This window comes from Bubalus bubalis, chromosome 8 (genome assembly GCF_019923935.1).
Source record: "Bubalus bubalis isolate 160015118507 breed Murrah chromosome 8, NDDB_SH_1, whole genome shotgun sequence".
NCBI classification, from domain to species: Eukaryota; Metazoa; Chordata; class Mammalia; order Artiodactyla; family Bovidae; genus Bubalus; species Bubalus bubalis.
The window spans coordinates 74,511,384-74,530,211 of record NC_059164.1 but is presented as its reverse complement, the minus strand read 5'-3'; the positions used below and the strand labels follow the sequence as shown (position 1 = coordinate 74,530,211).

The 18,828-nt window shown below is 48.4% G+C and overlaps 1 protein-coding gene across 12 annotated transcripts in view; it reads right to left on the bottom strand.

Annotated features, from left to right (window-relative positions):
• Window positions 1-18,828, bottom strand: part of TNS3 (tensin 3) — a 222,572-nt gene that overhangs the window by 12,927 nt on the left and 190,817 nt on the right. For all 12 annotated transcript variants that reach the window (XM_025291331.3, XM_045166422.1, XM_044946771.2 and 9 more), the window contains 4 exons: window positions 10,026-10,197; window positions 8,023-8,624; window positions 6,838-6,924; window positions 2,226-2,357 (listed from right to left, as the gene is read on the bottom strand). In XM_025291331.3, the coding sequence (XP_025147116.3) occupies window positions 2,226-2,357; window positions 6,838-6,924; window positions 8,023-8,624; window positions 10,026-10,197 (993 nt within the window). The remainder of the gene's footprint in view (window positions 1-2,225; window positions 2,358-6,837; window positions 6,925-8,022; window positions 8,625-10,025; window positions 10,198-18,828) is intronic.

Sequence of the window (18,828 nt, the reverse complement as noted above, 5' to 3'; positions counted from 1 at the left end):
GATCAGATTCCATAAAAGGCAGTACTGAATAAAAACAGGGAAAGGAACATTTTGCCATTCAGCTGTGGGAGGAAAATAATCCATGGCTTCTAAACTGAAGGGAGACCCAGAGTGTGGTCTGGATGCCGGTGGTGAGAAGTGACTCAGTGGGAAACCAGCTGTGTAGGGGTTTGGAGAACAGCCCCCGCCACACGTCTGTCGCTGTTCTGTCTCCGGGGTACCAGGGGTGGCTGGTGACTTGCTGGGCTTTTTCCTGGTTTAGTCAACTCTCCTCTCAGATCTGTCCTTACACTGTGAAATCCAAATGCCAGATCCAAGGGCTGGTTGAAGACTTGGCAGCCAGATAAAATTTCACCAAGAGGATGCCAGTAACGCTGCATGTCCAGAAATCTGCTATTCTAAAATCCTCTATTTTGTTGCCTTCGCCTGAAGACTGAGTCAATATTGACCTTAGAGGCAGGATGCACACCTGGAGATTAAGAATTATACACCACCATCTGTATTTCCAAAAAGATAACACATGCAGGAAAAAAAAAGTTTTGGCCTAGGTTTGAAAGCTCCAGCTGAACACCAAGGGGGGCAGAATCTGTGCTCATTCTGGTCCACCCTTCCCTCACCCAGGTGAGTCCAGGTGCCCCAGCAAGAGTCATGTGACCTGCTGACATTCCAGCCCACAATCTCCATTTAGGGGAAAAGAATCTTTTCCCTTTCCTTAGAATTTGTGGCATAGTTGGTAAAAAAAAAAAAAAAAAAAAAAAGGCACAGAGGGCAGGATGAGATCAAAAAAAAAAAAGAATAAACCAGAAGCCATATATTAGGGGACAGAGGAAGGGAGAAAGTGTATTGCTTTGTTGGGAACTGAGCTTGTCCCTGAGGGAGCAGTGAGAAAAGACCTGTTGATATTATATTTGAATGGGTGGTTATCAGCATGAGCTCAGGAATTTTTTTAGATGGGCTTCCCAGGTGGTGTTAGTTAGATGAAGAACCTGCCTGCAAATGTAGGAAACGTGTAAGAAACATGAGTTCTATCCTGGGTTGGGAAGATCCCCTGGAGGAGGAAATGGCAACCCACTCCAGTATTCTTGCTTGGAGAATTCCATGGACAGAGGAGCCTGGTGGGCTGCAGTCCACAGGGTTGCAGAGTCAGACACAACTGAGTGACTAACACTTTCACTTTTCACATTCCCTAGCTCAGGTCCTAGAAAGGAGTTATATTCTGACACCAAACTAGAGATTAGATTTTGGTTTCTAGATACTATTCCCCAATATTAAAGAACCAAGGATCTTTAGAGAAATGGCCGGAGCAGGGGAAGTACAAGGTAAGCCTAAAACACGCTTGCTTTCAGAAAGCTGGAGCACTCATGGGCTAATGGGAGTATGTCAGAAGGACACGGGGTCACTGGAAGGACCTTCACTAGTTAAATCCAGTATCCTCGAAAACCAAAAAGCCATGGTGGTGATGGATTATGAAACACAGAAAAGGGCACGTGGGGGCTTCCCCACAAGGCTGTCACCTGTGGTTGGATACATGCACGTCTGCTTCATAATAATGTTCACCTATGCATGTAGGCATCACAAACGCTTTTGTACCTGGTTATGTTCACGACTGAAAACATTAAAAAGGTCAGAAGACGCCCTGCCTGCACTACACCTTATTCAGCTAGAACCTGCCACCACTGCAATGTTGGACGAGAGACGGAGGAAGTCTTTGTCCTTTTCCCCGAGAAGGGAGAGTCTCAAGACTTCAGGCTTGCACTGGCCTCATCTTCAGTCCATCAAAATACTCTACAGGGTGTAGGAACAAGAACCGTGTATACTGTATGCCACCTTCTATGTAAGAGAAAAGGAAAAATGCCTATCTGTGTGCACCGAACAGATAGAAGACACAGGAATTTATTACAGATGTTTACCCACAGGAAGCAAGAGGGGACTGAGGCAGATAGGGCTGAAAATGGACACAAAGACTCCTGATCAGAGGCCTTGCTTTATTGTTCTGTTATCTGAACAATGGGATGGATCACCCATCAAAACAAGCTAAAAAAAGAAAAAGGAAATTTATAAATAATTAACCTTCCTTCTTGAGCTAGGACAGTACTTACTAAAATACACCTGAAAAAAATAAATACTAAGAGGAAAACCTATGAGTGCTGTTACAAGTCACCCACCACCTCATGGGAACAGAGGGAACTGACAGGCGAGGCCCCGTTGAGCAGAGCTGGACCCACCTTTCTTGTTCATCTGCAGGACAGAGGGCGGGGGTGTGGCCACCTTCATGGCCAGGCCGTAGGCGCCTCGGAAGGAGTGGCTGTCCCTGACGATGAATGACCCGGGCTCCTTGTCCTTCAGCATGGCGATGGCTGCAGAGGGGAACAGACAGACATGAGTGTCTGCGGGGGACGCCACGGCCTGACTCCACTTACGGCCGTGACAAGGGTAAGGGAAACTGCAATGACCAGAAGTTCCGTGGGGGCCTGACTATTTTATTTTACAGGGTGGCCCATCCGTTCAGATCACAAAGGTACTGCCTTCACACTCAATTCCCATTAACTCCACAGCATCTTTGAAGCCCAAATGAGGACCCCACCTGACAGCCCAGGAAACCGAGGCCCACTGGTTCCAGCCAGACCAGGTCTCCGCACACAGCACGCGGAGCAGGAAGTCAGGCAGGGCTGCCCCTTGGTCCCCGGCGTGGCCCTGCCCTACGGCTCCCTGCGCAGCACTTTTCTTAAGAGATTTTAGAACGTGCGCTTTCAACTTTCCATAGGAGGAAAGAAATTTCCAATCATACTTTCTGAAGACTGTGGATGTACCCCCAAAGTTACTGAATATTTAATAAAGTCTCAAGGTTTGGCCCAGGGGATGGCCGTAGGTAGCCCTGTGTCCCGTGGCTCGGAGGCAGGGGTGGCAACTGTGGCCAGCTGTTTCCTGTCTGGACGAGGCTGTGAACCCCATCTGATGTGGCCAGTGAGGGCCATGAAATGCACCTGGCACTGCACCTGCCATCTGCCCCAGGGAGGCTGGAACACAGGTAGCTCTACTATCCCTCCCCTTGAAGCTCAAGGTCCGGCCTCCCAGGTCCTGGGCTCAGGATACAGGAAAAAAGAGGGATGGGTTAGCATCACAGTATCCTCAGGTTGATGTGGCCCAGACACCAGTGAGAATTTTCTCCAGTAACCAGAACACCTCTCAAGATTTCTTTTATACATTTTACAAAAAGAAAACTAGGGATTTAAAGTATAAAGCACTACACACTTATAGCCATGGAAATGCTGCCTTTCTGTAGAGCCCAGGGCCCTGTCTGGAGTAGAGTGGGCCGGACATTAACCCGGGAGTGGCTGGAAGCACCATCAGCAACAGGAAATAACCCCAGAGAGCCCCCTGTTCCAGGCCCTCTGTGTACCCTGACTCTAGCCCCACCCCACAACATGGCATTTGCTTGGCTGCAGACAAAACGGCCAGTTTCTTCTACACCTTTTTCCATGCACTGCCCCAGCCTGTGGCAGGAGAGGCCCCAAGCATGAGCTTATGCGCATGGTGGGAAAGAAGCAGAGGAAAGCACACGCTCTCTAAGGGGAGGGGGTCTGGTGTGACCCCAGGGGTGCAAGCCTGACACGTGGAGCCACAGCCCACCTGCTGCTCTGGTACCCGCCTCCCAAGATGGGTGGGGAACAGACACCAGGGACCCAGACCCATGCAGCAGGTCTTATCTCATAGCATGTTTTCTGATTATGGGGGCTGAACATATGTTATTTTTTTAAAGTAGGGGAAAGATCACTTACAGAAGTTACAGTTTTCAACTGTGATAGCCTCATCAGAGCCTTTTCTTTGTAAGTCATGATTTTACTTCACTGTGGTACAAAGAAGTGCCCCAGCCTTGTGGGCCAGCAGACTTCTGGGTGGCGGAGAGAAGGCTGGCTCCTTTCTGGCCCATTCTACCCTCTCAGGCCTCCCCTCTCCACCCATCACCAGGCTATCTGGGTACAAGAGAGCCTGAGGGCCATGCTGGACTCATTGTTTCTGAAACAGAAATGAACCCTTGCTGAGGTTGTGAGAACAAGCTAGTGTACCTCCAGGGGCAAGGCCGGCTCTGCCGTGTGGCTGCAGGGGCAGCAGCCACATCCTTACCACCTCTCTCCCTGCAGCTGGAGCTTTCAAGGATGCTGGAGCAGAGACCAGACAGCACGGCTGGCACAGTCATACAATTTCTACTTTAGGCTTTCCCTGGTGGTACAGTGGATACGAATCCGCCTGCCAATGTAGGGGACAAGGGTTCGATCCCTGGTCTCGGAAGTTTCCACATGTCACGCTCAGAGCAACTAAGCCCGTGAACCACAACTACTGAGCCCAAGTTCTGCAAGTACTGAAGTCCGAGCACCCAGAGTCTGTACTCTGCAACAAGAGAAGCCACCACAACGAGAAGCCCATGTACCACCACAATGAAAAGTAGCCCTGGTTCGCTGTAACGAGAGAAAGCCTACATAAAGCAACGAAGACCCAGTGCAGCCAAAAATAAATAAATTAAAAAAAATGTTCTACTTTACTTTGGAGCCCCTTTTCTCCTGAGGTTTTTATGTTCACCTTTAAAAAAACTCCCAAGGAACTAACCTTTCCATAGAAATATGTGAACAGTTGTGCCCCAAAACAGGCAATAGGTTTTCTCCCCCTCCTGCATCTCCCTGAAATTTCATCACAGTTTTTTCCAGAAAACAGCACATCCCAGCAGTTACAACAAACCCACAAGAGGCGTTCTTCCATTTGGAGAAGTTGGCACACCCACCAGAGCATTCGTTTGTGTAGGTGCTGTCTGCACAAAATATCCAGAAAATAGAAGAGGTTCCGCTTTTGGAGTTCAACTGGAAAAATCAACGCCCCATGCACATATTAGCTATTTTAAGATGGGATCCACCCCAAAGAAATATTTTTAAATGTGTGGCTAAGGATTGGGGGCAGGAGGAGAAGGGGACGACAGAGGATGAGAGGGCTGGATGGCATCACTGACTCAATGGGCGTGAGTCTGAGTGAACTCCGGGAGTTGGTCATGGACAGGGAGGCCTGGCGTGCTGCAATTCATAGGGTCATAAAGAGTCTGAAGTGAACTGAAGGTGGCTTAGACAGTAAAGAATCCACCTGCAGTGTGGGAGACCTGGGTTGGATCTCTGGGTTGGGAAGATCCCATGGAGGAGGGCATGGTAACCCATTCCAGTAGTCTTGCCTGGAGAATCCCATGGACAGAGGAACCTGGTGGGCTACAGTCCATGGAGTCACAAAGAGTCAGACATAACTGAGCACTAAGCATAGCAAGATCAGTCAAATGACAACAATAACTCCTACTGCCTAGCAGATGCCAACAAGGTAGGTTCCCTCCACCCAGAATCTCTCCCCCACACCCTATGAGGCAGGCTGTGCCATGCCTGTCTTGCAGGACCCATCGGGTGCACTCCAACCAAGCCCGCCTCTTCATTCAGAGAAGGAGACAATCCAGCCCAGCCTCCACCCTGGTCTGAAAGACTGAGCTGCTGGAGTAGGATGGTCTGTTTAGAATGCTCAAGAGCAAGGTCCTCAACAAGCACTCTCAGGGTCTGTCGAGCTGGATGAGGCACTGAGCACTAGAGCTAAGGACCACAGTCAGGGGGGTTCTTGCAACCAGAGCAGGGAGGGGACAGGAACGGAGCATCTGGCCACACCAGAGCCTGAAATGTGGTGAGTGCACACAGCACAAAGGCCAATTCAGGGACTCAGAAGCCTCTTGGGGCCAAGAGGGCTCCCCCCACATGACATGACAATTGGTCCATTGAGCTCATGGGAAGAAAGCCACATTCTTACCATTTTTATTATCTGCCTAATTGAGTATAAGAATTTCTATGAAAAAGTTGGACGGCGCTGTTTTCCAGGCATTTAACTATTCACATCCAGGCATTTCTGAGGAATTCCCCATGAGAGCAGTTCCTAGTTTCTTCCCTAAGTTGAGATCCCAGCACAGAGTGGCGGTTCACCATGCGTTTAGCACACCTGGCCGCTGGAACACCCGCCATCCCCTTTCTCAGTCCAGCACCCCCAGCCACCCACCCCGGGGAACCTCCTTCCCGGGCATCCTGACCAGCGTCTGCCAGCCCCCCAGCCAGTTCCATGTCATCCTCTCCGAGAGAGGCCTGGGAGTGATGAGCCCACAGGCGGCCGTGTCATCACCTCCAGGGAGGACAATAGCACCTCGCAGGGACCCCAGGAATTTCTGCTGAAGGAGTGAGTGCTGTTTGCCTAAGGGTCGGTCCCAGAGGGACCACCACCAATGGCATGCCAGCTTCCTTCTGGGACATCTCTTACATTCGTGTTCTAGTAAAAAGTGACATGCAACTTAGCTGCTCAAGAATATTAACAATTTCTCATATTCGCCAGCTGCCTTAAGACTGAATTACACACCCAGAGTCACTGTGCTGTGTGTGTGAGAGCTAGGCTAAGGCCGCTGGCAGTCTGTCCTTCCGATGTGACACAGGCACGTGTGCCCATTAATAGGAAAAACACTTCTTCCCCCTGACTCCCCCCTGAGGCTGGGACCCGTGACATCTCATCACAATCTGCGCATCACGGGCAACACCGGCCAGACCTTGGCTGGTGGAAGCCACCAGAAATTGCACCCCAACACTGGAATGATCATGGCTGGTGCCCTTCCTGGCTGGCTCCCTCCTTAGGAATGATGTTTTCCAATAAAAACTTAAAGGTTGCAGCCTTTCCCCTGAGGTGGGTAATGAAGTGCAGGCCTTGCTCTAACTCATCCATCCCCAGGTGATGCCTCCCCGACGCTCCCACCCCAGACAAAGGGTCCTCATCCGGCCCACGCACCTTGCTCTCTGGAGATGTCCGCCTTGTACCAGAACTTGGATGTATCCTGAACAAAGTTTACAGACACGTGCTTATCACCTGGATTATCTGCAAAACAAAATTTAAAAACAATAATAATGAAGGGCGTTTTTTTATTGCAACCTCTCACCTCAAAAGGACCTAGAAGTTCAAAGTCCCACCCCAGGTGAGAGCAATCTATTTAACTACAGGGGAGAAGCCTGACACGGAGCAGGGAGTGGCTGTTTGGTAACAGAAAACAAAAGAGAGCAGGACGCCTCCAAGATCGGGCACCCCATTTCACCCACACGCAGTTACAAAGACAGGAAGCACGCAGAGCAAGGCTGACGTCCCTTACTCCTGTCATGTCTAATTCTTTCTTCTACACTTGAAACATGAGATAATTAAATTTCAAATGTATTCGTTTACTTTTTTTTTTAATTACCATTACAGAACACTGACTCCAAGTGAAAGGGAAAAAAATAGAACCACCGTGGATGTCGGTGTTTTCTGCTGTTGAACAAAATCTAATGTGAATAATGCAGACGTGTGTGCATGCTCAGTCATGTCTGACTCTGCAACTCTATGGACAATAGTCCACCAAGTTCTTCTGTCCATGGGATTCTCCAGGCAAGAATACTGGAGCAGGTTGCCATTTCCTCTTCCAGGGAATCTTTCTGACTCAGGGATCGAACCCACATCTCTTATGTTGCCTGCACTGGGAAGAGGGTTCTTTACCACTAGGGTCACCTGGCAAGCCCAGGTGAATTAAGAGGCAGCTTCAGATTGGTATTTTCCTTTGGGCTAGGCTGAGCTTCCCTGGTGGCTCAGTCAGTAAAGAATCCGCCTGCAATGTGGGAGAATTGGGTTTGATCCCTGGGTTGGGAAGATCCCATAGAGGAAGGCATGCCAGTACTTTTGCCTGGAAAATTCCATGGACAGAGGAGCCTGGCAGGCTACAGTCCATGGGGTCACAGAATCGGATACGACTGAGTAACTAACTTTACGCTTATTGCAGTGAGATGGAAAAGCACCCTTGAAGGCTATGGATCCTTCTCTCAAGGCACTCAGCCCAGTAGCAGCACTGGTGCTCACTGGGCAGGCCGAGCCATAACCCGAGGGTGCTTCCCTGCCCAAGTGCAGGCTTGAACACAAGGATGGGCCCCCTACCCGTGAAGATGCACCTACCTGGGGAAGGTGCTGCCCCCTCGGCAGCCTTGGAAAAGTCCGGGATGATGTTTGGAAAAGGGATGCTCATGGTACTCCCGCTGTGAGGACTGGAGAAGCCACTGGAGGATGGCGAGACGGAGCCAAAAGACCGATCTCCCTCTGAGGTCCGCTTCTTCTCGGGAAGGGGCGGCTGCCCAGGCAGAGCCAGTCCCGGGCCCTGCAGGACCGGGCTGTGGTGGCCGCTGTGTCCAGATGCCACCGTGAGAAAGCTGTGGGACAGGAAGCTGTTGTCGGCAGCCTCAGCTGCCGTCAGTGGGTTGCCAGGGGCCTGGGCTGCTCCGTGGGAATTGGCCAGCAAGGCCCCGGGGTCCTCCCCGGCGGGGAGCCCACCTCCCACCATGGGGGCAGTGCTGAAGCTCAGGAAGGCCTGGCTGCTCGGGGGACCCAGAGCTTCCGGCGGCTCCGTCAGGGACAGCTCGGGGCTGTGGAAGGATGTCTGGAGGTCAGCAGGCGGGAAGTGGGGCCGCGCAGGGCCGTCTTTGCCAGGCCGGCTGCCCCCCAGGAGGGTCAGCGTGGACTTGGGGCTGGTCTCCACCCACTGGTGCTCAGCTGAGGAAGGGCTGTTCAAAAGACAAATGGCGAGACAATGACATATCCAGAGAGAATTAGCATTGGTTAATTAGGGGAATTAGTCTAATTAGCCTGGGAATTAGCATCGGTTCCCACATGATGGGGACAAGAGGTGGGGTACTGAGGTTCCCCTTGCAGCAACGTGGGGCTCCCCAAATATCAGAACTCAGGCCCTGCTTCTCCAGCCTCCCACCTGACCATTCACCCCAGATGCTCAGTCCACAACCTCGGGGAGGGGAGGCGGCCCCCCCTGCCTCTACAGCCTGTGTGCCTTCCTTCCCACTCTGACCTGGCAAAGTCCCCTCTTCTCTTCAGTTCAAGCTGCAGCTCCACTGCGTCCTGACTTTGAAGTCCTCCCTGCCCGTGTCCATGTGAGCACAGGGATTAGCGTTGTCCTTCCCCTGGCACCACCCATGTATCTGCTAAACCCCCTCCCCCTGTGTTCCTCTTCCCCATCGGTCCTCACACAGTCGATTTTCAATAAGTGCTTGCAGGACCACAAGCTAATTAAGGATACCAGTAAGAACACAAGAGATTACCATGTCAGAAATGGGAAATTCCAACAGTAAGAATACTGGAGGAGGTTCAAGAAGGAGGGACATAGGTATATCTATGGCTTATTCATGTTGATGTTTGGCAGAAACCAACACACTACTGTAAAGCAATTATCCTTCAATTAAAAATGAATAAACTTAATTATAAAAAAATATTGGAAACTATATTTAGAAATATATAAAGACAAGTAACACGTATATCTCACTAGCAAACACATATTTGCTGTGTGTGTAATGTTAAGTCCTGATATGCAACGTGCCCCTTTTTTTGTAGAGAAATGAGGTGGGATTCAGGATGGTAACTGTAGAGCAATGTACCCACAAGTAAAACACTAAGAAATGATTCCTACCCTGAGCATGTGAATTTGCACAAGGGTAGTCCTTTGTGAAGCAGAAATAGGACATTTCTCTTTGTCCATGTCCCCCCACACCCCAGGCTTTCCCAAACACTAGCACAAATTCCTTTTTTTCCCCCGAGAGCAGTGCATCCTGCCTGCTCTCCCCACCCCCAACCTGCAGCCCTGGGCAGGCCCGCTCCTAGCCCGACCACTGCACCCCCTTTTCCAGCCTCAGCTCAGACAATGCCTTCATGGTCCTTAACTGGCTGCTGTGCCCAGACTCTAAGAGCAGTGTGTTCCTTGAGCACCCCACCTGCTAAAAGTGAAGGTGGACACAGGAGTTTTGATTTTGACTGCATTTTTGAAGACCAATGGCTGTCAGTGCACAAGGCGGCCTGGTGTCGTGTGGAGGACGAGACCCCTGCCCACCTCTTCCCTCTGTGGTGTTCAGGCTGGGGTCTGTAAGAGCAGCCTGTGTTTGGTTCAGTGGCCACCTTACCTCCCTCTCCTCTGGCTGGGGCTGTTCCCGGAAATGGTGCAGGAGGACGTGAATGCCCGCTGGAAGGAGGGCGCTGTGGGCATGTCGGCCCGGAGCATCGTGGGTTTGGGTCCAACAGGGCTCTCTGACATCCCCACAGAATGACTGAGAATCTCAGGGCAGCCTCGGGGTTCTGGAGCAAGGAAACATGAGCAGACTGTAAGCTGCAGTGCCACTTACGAAGCTTTCTGCTGCAGAAGGAGGTGATCTGACTCCACCAAGTGCAGCCTCCTCTTTCCCAGCACATTTCCAAAGGAGAAACAGCTGGCTGGTCCCCGCAGCTGTCAACACATACTCATGAGTATCATCAGTGAGTAAGCTGAGGGCCAGTTACTCTGATACACTTACCACCCCGATGAGATAAACCATTTCTCACTCTAGAAACGGCAAGGTCTCCATGCAGACCAAAGAAAGTGCAAACCAGCGGCTGTGGGGTGGGTGGGCAACTGATGAGTCTTGTGCTTTCGGCTAACACTTTCCTCCGCTAACACAGCCCTGCCTGCAGTGTCTTCACCCCCAGGAGGTGCAGAGACCACCTGGCCTGACTCTTGTCAAGGGGGGATGAGAAGCCGAACACCAGGAAACCCTGCCTGACACCTACAAACCCCAGGCAACTTCACATGTTCCACTGACCAGATGTCCACCCTGCTTACAGTCTAGCATCACTACTATTTCTGGGTATTTTTAAAAATATGCAAAATATTTTTAAAAACTAATTTTTGAGAACTAGACAAATCTACCATGGTCAATAAATAATAATAAAATAACACTGTGAGAAATACAAGTTATTTTGCTTTCTGCCTTAAAACAAGGGAGGATTGATCAGAAAATAATAAAACTGAAAAAATTTCAAATTACTCATGTTACTCAGCTCTATCCATCATAGTCCATCCACCTATCTATCCATCCATCCATCCATTCAGCCATCCATTTATCCAACCATCTAACATCTATCTATCATCAATTTATCTATACTTTTTGGACACAATATAAAATATTTATTTAAAAAACTGAACAGGCATTCCAGGTAACAAAACAAAAACATAAAAAACAAAACAAAAAATGAAAGAAAAGAAAAGAAAACACATTCACAGGTAATACAAACACTGGCGTTAAAAGGCACAGATTTTAAACGGGAAGCTGCAGTGGCTTAGTGGTAAAGAATTCACTTGCAAATCCAAGAGATGCCAGAGACGCAGGTTCAATCCCCAGGTTGGGAAGATTCCCTGGAGGAGGAAATAGCAACCCACTCCAGTATCTTGCCTAGAGAATCCATCCCATGGACAGAGGAGCCTTGTGGGCTACAGTCCATGAAGTCACTAAGAGTCTGATACAACAGACTGACTAAGCAACCCAGCACCAAACTGAAAATGTTTCAGAAAATATAAGACAAGAGAGAATTTCACCAGAGACCTGGAGTCCATTAAGAATAATCAAACAGAAAACCTAAAACTTAAAAACACAATTAATACAATTAAGCCTTACTTAGGTCAATGATTGTATCAGCAGACTAGAGACAGCAGAAATGATGACTGGTCCAGAGGAAGATATCCAGCCTGAAGCCATGAGAGGAAAAGAATGGAAAATACAGAAAAGAGGAGAAAGACATGTGAGAGATGATGAAAAATTCTAACACGTATAATTGGAATTTAAGAAGGGGTGGAGAAATTCAATGAGGCAGAATCAATACTGGAAAATATATTTACTGAGAATTTCCCAAAACAGACTAAAGAAATCTAAAGCCATAAGTTAAAAAAAAAAAAATCATGAAATCTAAGCAGGATAAATCAAAAGACAACTACACTTATTCACTTAATAGTAAAACTTTTGAAAATCAATGACAAACTTAAACAGAGCACTTGTCCCATTTTGGGAGGAAGGTGGTATCCAAATTCTGTGTTAATTCTTTTAAACCTTTAGTAAACTTTTGATTACAGAAAAGTTGAGTGCTATTGTTCTAGTGGTACAAAATACACTGTAAGCCCCTGGATGGACGCTGCCTCCTGGACCCAGCTGCAAATGCTCCATGATCACTCAGGGCTGGGTGCGCTAACGTCAGTGTCATGCACAGGGCTAGTGTGTCTCCTGCTATGACTCACCTATAAATTCCTAGAGCAGATGCAGTCATCCTATTTATGCTGTTTAACTGCCCCTCATGCAAGCACAACATCCTACGGCAAATGTTCTAAAATAAATGTTTGTTGAATTAATTAACCAAGAGGATGGTCTCCAAAGCCCATCCTTCAATATTTTTGATTGAAGAGGGACAGATAAGCAAAGATGCATGGTGTTTCAGATATTCCTCTGCACCCACACTTCTCTTCCTGATGATAAAGTTACATCTTCAGTTACATCAGCCTGTGTTCATTTTCTACTTCAGAAATGTATTTGCTGAGCACCAGCTAGCTCTTAGCACTCAAATCAGCATTGCATCAGGGAGCATGTGAATTGCAGCCTGTGAGCTCCAGAAAGACCTGCAGGAGGAGATGTTTCTATCTAGAGAGAGTTTGATTTCTGGAGGAAGTGGTATCTGACAGTATCTTGGAAGGCTGGTGGGATTCTGACAGCCCAAAGGGTATGTGCATAACGGTGTACTAGGCACCATCCGGGGGCTCCGTGCTCACAGGGTAAGAGGAGCCTCCACTGTTCACTGCTGACCCCGCCATTGAACTGGCAGCTGGTGGGAGCTTCAGGTCAGTCACGCTACGAATGAGTTAGCAGAGGTGCAGAGGCAAAAGTACAGGGCAGGAGAAAGGATGCAGATATGGTTCAAGAGACTGGCGAGAAGCGAGAGGACGCTGTGCCCATCAGCCTACAGTCCCACGTCAAGGAGCAGCACAGACCCAGCACGTCAAGGATTGGAAAAATGGTTTAGGACTTCCCTGGTGGTCCAGTGGTTAAGAATCCACCTGCCAATGCAAGAGACATGGATTCGATCCCTGGTCCAGGAAGATTCCACAGGCCGTTGGGCAGCCAAGCCCGTGTGCTACAATTACTAAGTTCACATGCCCTAGAGCTAAAGTGCTACAATTAGAGAGTAGCCCCCACTTGCTGCAAACAGAGAAAGCCCACATGCAGCAGTGCAGACTCAGCTCAGTCAAAAACAGATAAATAAAACAATTTTGAAAAGAAAAACGGTTTATCCGTTAAGTCTAGCATATCTGCTTCAGGGCTGCTTGAGTACGTCATGGGCCATGAGCGAATGGCGCAAGCATGCACACAGTGCCTACTCACAGGGTCAGTTCCTCTGCCACCAAGGTTGCTCTTGGTGGTCCCCATGCAGTGACAGGAGCTGCATGTCAGTGAGTCCAGGGGCCATAGGAATCCCAGCTACCTCAGGAATCCTCCACCACCCTCAAGTGGTGCACAGGAGTCCCACCAAAGGAGAAGAAGCCAAAGGAAAATGAGATCCCAGTTTGTGCTGTTATCACGCTGCCTGTTCCAGAAAACAAGCACAGTGCTTTCCATGAAAGTGGCTTTGTTCCTAACTCAGCTAGAGCCAGCTCTGGGGCACATGGCTGGGTTTGGTGCCTTCTGCTCAGATCAGCCCCCACCAGGGCAACAGGATTTAACCCCTAAGGGGGTGGCCCAGCACCTCAGAGTGGAAGTCCTGGCTTCCTGGTCCCTCCGTGTGCTCAGAGATGCACAGGGTACTATGAGTGGGGCCTCGTGGGAGGTAAGGGCACACCCTTCATTTTCCAAGCAGTGGGGCTCTGCCCCCTAGCCCCACTGGGAATCTAGAGACATAAGAAGAGGGGTCCCACACGGCTGGAGAAGGACCCTGAAATCTGAGTTCAAATACAGATGGAGACACCAGTCGCATGAGTCAAGCCAGCAGACCCTTCTGCAAGAATCTGTCTCGTTTCTCAAAGTGCATATGCGCCAAGAACAGGAAGGATGTGTCTTGACTGGGTTTTGTTCAACTTGCATATGTGCCATTCACAGTTGAACAATACGTGAAATTTATGAAAGGAGAACCATCCATGTGCCCTGCTGCCTATTGGGGACTCAGGGTCAGGGCTCTATCTTTTCAGCTCTGGACCCAGAAGGAGGCTCAGGGGTGCGGTGACAGCCATGGGAGCAGATGAGAGTTTCGAGATGAGGGCAGAGAAGCAGGCATTGGTCCCAGCTGCCTTTTCTCCACTCTGGACACCACAGACAGCATGTCCGTTTTTCCTAAACCAACTACATAAGGGGCTCCAGGACCGTGGGACTTCCAGGGCCACAGCTGCCATTAGGGTGTGTCCACCGTTGTGGGGGAACTAAGGCCTACAGGGACACTGCTGGACACCCCCTGCACGTCGAATCTCTGGTGCCCAAGTTGATCTGGGCTCTTTTTGGTCATCCTCCTGGCAAAGTCGCAGGTCTGTTCCTCCTCACTACATTCCCGCATTTTCTCTTCCCTACTGACACCCAAAGGAGCCCACATAACGCCTTCAGTGTTTGGAAATCAACCCCCTCACTTCCTGGTTTTCTCTGAGCAGATGGTCCTGGGCTGAGGGCTGAGAGGAGGGCGCCTGCCTCTCCCTCTGGGCTCCCAGGATGTCCGGTGTCCTCTCCCCTCGGCTTCCCCTTCCTGCACTTCCTTTACCCAGAACAGGGTGAGAGAGGGTCACAGGCTCTTTCCCAAAAGGTCTATTTTTATGCTCTCATTCGGGCCACTGCAGTAGGTTCTGTGGGAAGCTGGGGAACATTTGCTCTCTGGTCACCACTATTTACATCACATGGTGTAAGTTAACAAGAAGAAAGGGAACCTGTGCTGCTCTCAGCTCCCTGTCCTCCAGAGCCTGGTGCTGCCTGACCCAGAAGCTGAGGCCTTCACCGGAAGGAATGGCCAGGCATAAAAGGTAAAGAGGGGTCCAAACAGCAAGGTTCATCCCCATACAACTGTTCTCTTGGATGCAGGTACCCCTACTGACTAATGCATGTGACATTACAGAAAAGAAAATCAACATTTCCTGTCTTCCTAGTTACATTAAAAAAATCATAAAATGTATAAAAAATTATTCACTCATATAGTACTTACTCCTAATAAGTACAAATTGCCATTAAATATTTTATATGAACTTTAATACCTGTCTTTCATATCTATAATCTATCTATCTCCATCCCCCTGTCCCTCCTTCAGGGGATGATGTAGTTAATCAGGAAGTTCCCTTCCCTAACATTTGAGAGTTCTGCAAAATGAAACATTAACAAATCTTTCTTTTCTTGCACTCTACTTCTGGGTTTGAAACTGGGGCTGAGAGGGAAGGCGGGCAGAGACCCCCACGTTCTAGTCTGGGTTCTGCCGTGAGTCATAGGCCACTGAATATACTGTCAACCTCTGGGACCTCAGGTTCGTCATCCACAGAATCCTATCAGTTAGGATCAAAGAGGATGATTTCTAGGGTCTCTTTAGCTCTAGATTTACTTCTCCGTTGTTTCTTTTCCTCCTGCTTCTGTTTCCCTCTGTAAATTGGTGGTTTCCATCTGTGGTGATTTACTCAGCCCCAGGTGGCTCAGTGGTAAAGAACCTGCCTGACAATGCAGGAGACACAAGAGACATGGGTTCAATCCCTGGGTTGGGAAGATCCCTTGGAGGAGGAAATGGTAACCCAGTCCAGTATTCTTGCCTGGAGAATTCTATGGATAGAGGAGCCTAGTGGGCTACAGTCTATGGGGTCACAAAGAGTCATATACAACTAAGCATACATGCCCTTCCTCACGTTTCAAGCCTCAGCTCTTGACTTTTGCTTTATGTAAACTAAGGTTTACAGAAAACATTTCATAGGTAAAATAGTCCTTTTTCTGTTGTCTAGCTCTAAACTTAAAATTTATTATTTTTAAATGCAAGATTGTATGGGACGTTCAACAGTAGTAACTTTTAAAGGGAGCCCTTATCTTGTAGTGTTTCTTTTATATTTGTCTATGAACAACAGACCATTAGAGCAAGGGAAAGATGAGCAGACAGCTAGATACAATGACAATTAAACACAGAAAAACCCCGGAAGACTAAAAACACAACGCTGCGTAGAAGGTTTTCCTTTTTTTGTCAAAAATCAGTCTTGCATCTCTAGCCTCATAAATACTCTACAAACACAGAAGGAAGTGATCAACAGCCCCCACATGGATAAACACATACTTTCTAGATCTTGAGTTTTTTTTTTTCTTTTGTAAATCTTTATGTCAGAATCACATCATATGAATGTGTTCTATGGGTTAAGGTCACCATTTCCAGTAAGTACTAGGAGTGCTCTCCCAAGAATGAAATGTCTTTCTTCTAGAAGCATCAACATTCTCATGCTTCCAACAGAGCTGAGGTGCCCCAACCACCACTGCAGCCAGGGCCCCTGTCTGTTAACAGATGGAAGAGCCTTCCACAAAGATCTTATCCAAACTGGAATTATTCCCACAGTTTTCCTTCTACTCAATAACACAGAAGAATCAGAAAATGCAGATAAAACAGCTCATTACAATCGGGTTCTTGTTTCTTCTTATTCTTTGAAGATGTCTTGTTTCTATTCAGAGGTTTTGAGTCAAACATGCTGGAAAGAAAACACATTTGCCCCTATTCCATTGGTGCTGTGCAGAGAATTCTAATGTGGCAACATTAGAATTGGAATTGGAACAAAACATTGGAAACTGTTTTTGCTTCCCAATGCGTCTTTCCAAGCAGTTTCTACTCTGATGATGCACTAAGCGAGGCCAGTTTCTCAAGTGACTAACCAGGACTCTTAGCAACCTGTAAAGAATGAGCATCTTTCAAAAATGGGCTTTGGAGTACGCTCTCAGGGAAACAAACTCCCTCCTTCCTGCTAGACTTTAACAGCACTGGGGCTGGAGGTCCTGGGGATACCATACACCCCCACTCCCAGAGCCCAAGGATGAGGGAGTTTCCACAAGAACTGAGAAATGAGGAATGAGGCTTCATGACACCAAAGCTGTGGCCAGAACTGCTCTCCGAGACTCACTTACATTTCCATTAAAAAAAAATATTGAGTGAAACAGACATAACACGGTTTACCAGTTTTAAGAGCGCAGTTTACAGGCGTTAGGTACAATTCACATGTGGTGCCGTCGCCACCACTATCCATCTCCAGAACTCCTGTCATCTTGCTAAACTGAAACTCTGTCCCAATTAAACACTGCCTCTGCATCCCCTCCTCCCCCGATCCTGGCACCTGCCTTTGTACTTTCTGTCTCTATAAATCTGACTTCTGTAAGTACTTCACGTAAGTGGAATCACACAGTATGTGTACTTTTGTGTCTGGCTGTGTCTTCAAGGTGCATCCATGTGGTAGCATGTGTAAGAATTTCCTTTCTTTTCAAGGCTGAATAACATTCCATTGTATGGATGAATCACGATATGTTTATCCTTTGCCCGTGGAGGGACACTTGGGTTGGTCCCACCTTTTGGCTCCTGTGAATAATCACATGTCCTCCTTTCTTGTTCCTTTACTCACGTTTGAGTTGGGACTGGATACTTGCAACAGAAAGCAGCCTCAGTGATACAAGATCCTTGCCTCACAGCTACTTCCAGTGGTTTAGGAATTTACTTGCCAATGCAAGGAACACAGGTTCAATCCCTGGTCCGGGAAAATTCCACATGCTGTGGGGCAACTAAGCCCATGTACCACAACTACTGGACCCACGCAGCCTAGAACCCATGCTCCCCAACAAGAGAAGCCTTCAACGAGGAAAGCCGCACTCCAGAACTAGAGAGTAGTCCCCGCTAGCCACAACTAGAGAAAGCCAGTGTGCAACAACAAAGATCCAGCACAGTCAAAAATTTAAAAATCAAATTAATAAATAAGATTCTATTAAAAAAAAAAAAAAAGCTACTTCCAATCCAGCAGGAATCCAGGTAGACAAGAATGTTTACGGCAGCTGTCAGGCTATGGGGAGAAATGGCGCCAGAGAGAAGAAAAGAGGCATTGAAACAGGGAAGCTTTCCTTGAGCTGAGCCAAAAAAAAAAAAAAAAATCCAGAGAAAGTGTTTAAGCAGAGGGAGAATGTGTATAACTCACTTGCAGAGGAAGCGGGTAATGAGGATGACAGAGAGGGAGTCACCCTAACAAGCCACTAGATTTACCCAGGAACTGGTAAGCTGTCAGCAGAAGGCAGAAATGAGGCCCCATCTATGTTGGTGAAGATGTTGCACCCATGACTCCCTGTTGGGTTAGAAGTCTTAGATTCTCAGAAAAACTACTTCCTTCCTTCAGGCAGAAGCCCCAGGGGCTCCGGCCTGCCTGTGGAAACAAGGTGTGGCATTCATGCTAAGGTCTTCCCTGGTGACTCAGTCGGTAAAAGAATCTGCCTGCAATGCAGGAGACCACCTCCCACGCAGGAGACCCAGGTTCGATCCCTGGGTTGGGAAGATCCACTGGAGAAGGTAATGGCAACCCACTCCAGTATTCTTGCTTAGGAAATCTCATGGATTGAGGAGCCTGGTGGGCTACAATCCATGAGGTTGCAAGAGTCAGACACAACTTAGCAACTAAACCATCACCATTCACGCTAAACTTTGTCCTGGACCTTCTCCAGAAAGAGCCATCAGCCTGGTGAAGACTGCTAACACAGGAGCCTTGAGGTGCCTTCATCTGCAGTGAGAGCATCCTCTCATCAGGACTGCATCATGGAGATTCAAAATCATATTCCAAAGGAGGGCCAGGGCTTAAAACCCTCCTGTAGAGTCAGAGAGGGTCTGGTTGTGACCGGCAAGCCCTATTTCCTGTGTAGGGTTTAAGGACACAACTCTAAGATATCCTCATAGGAACTTTAC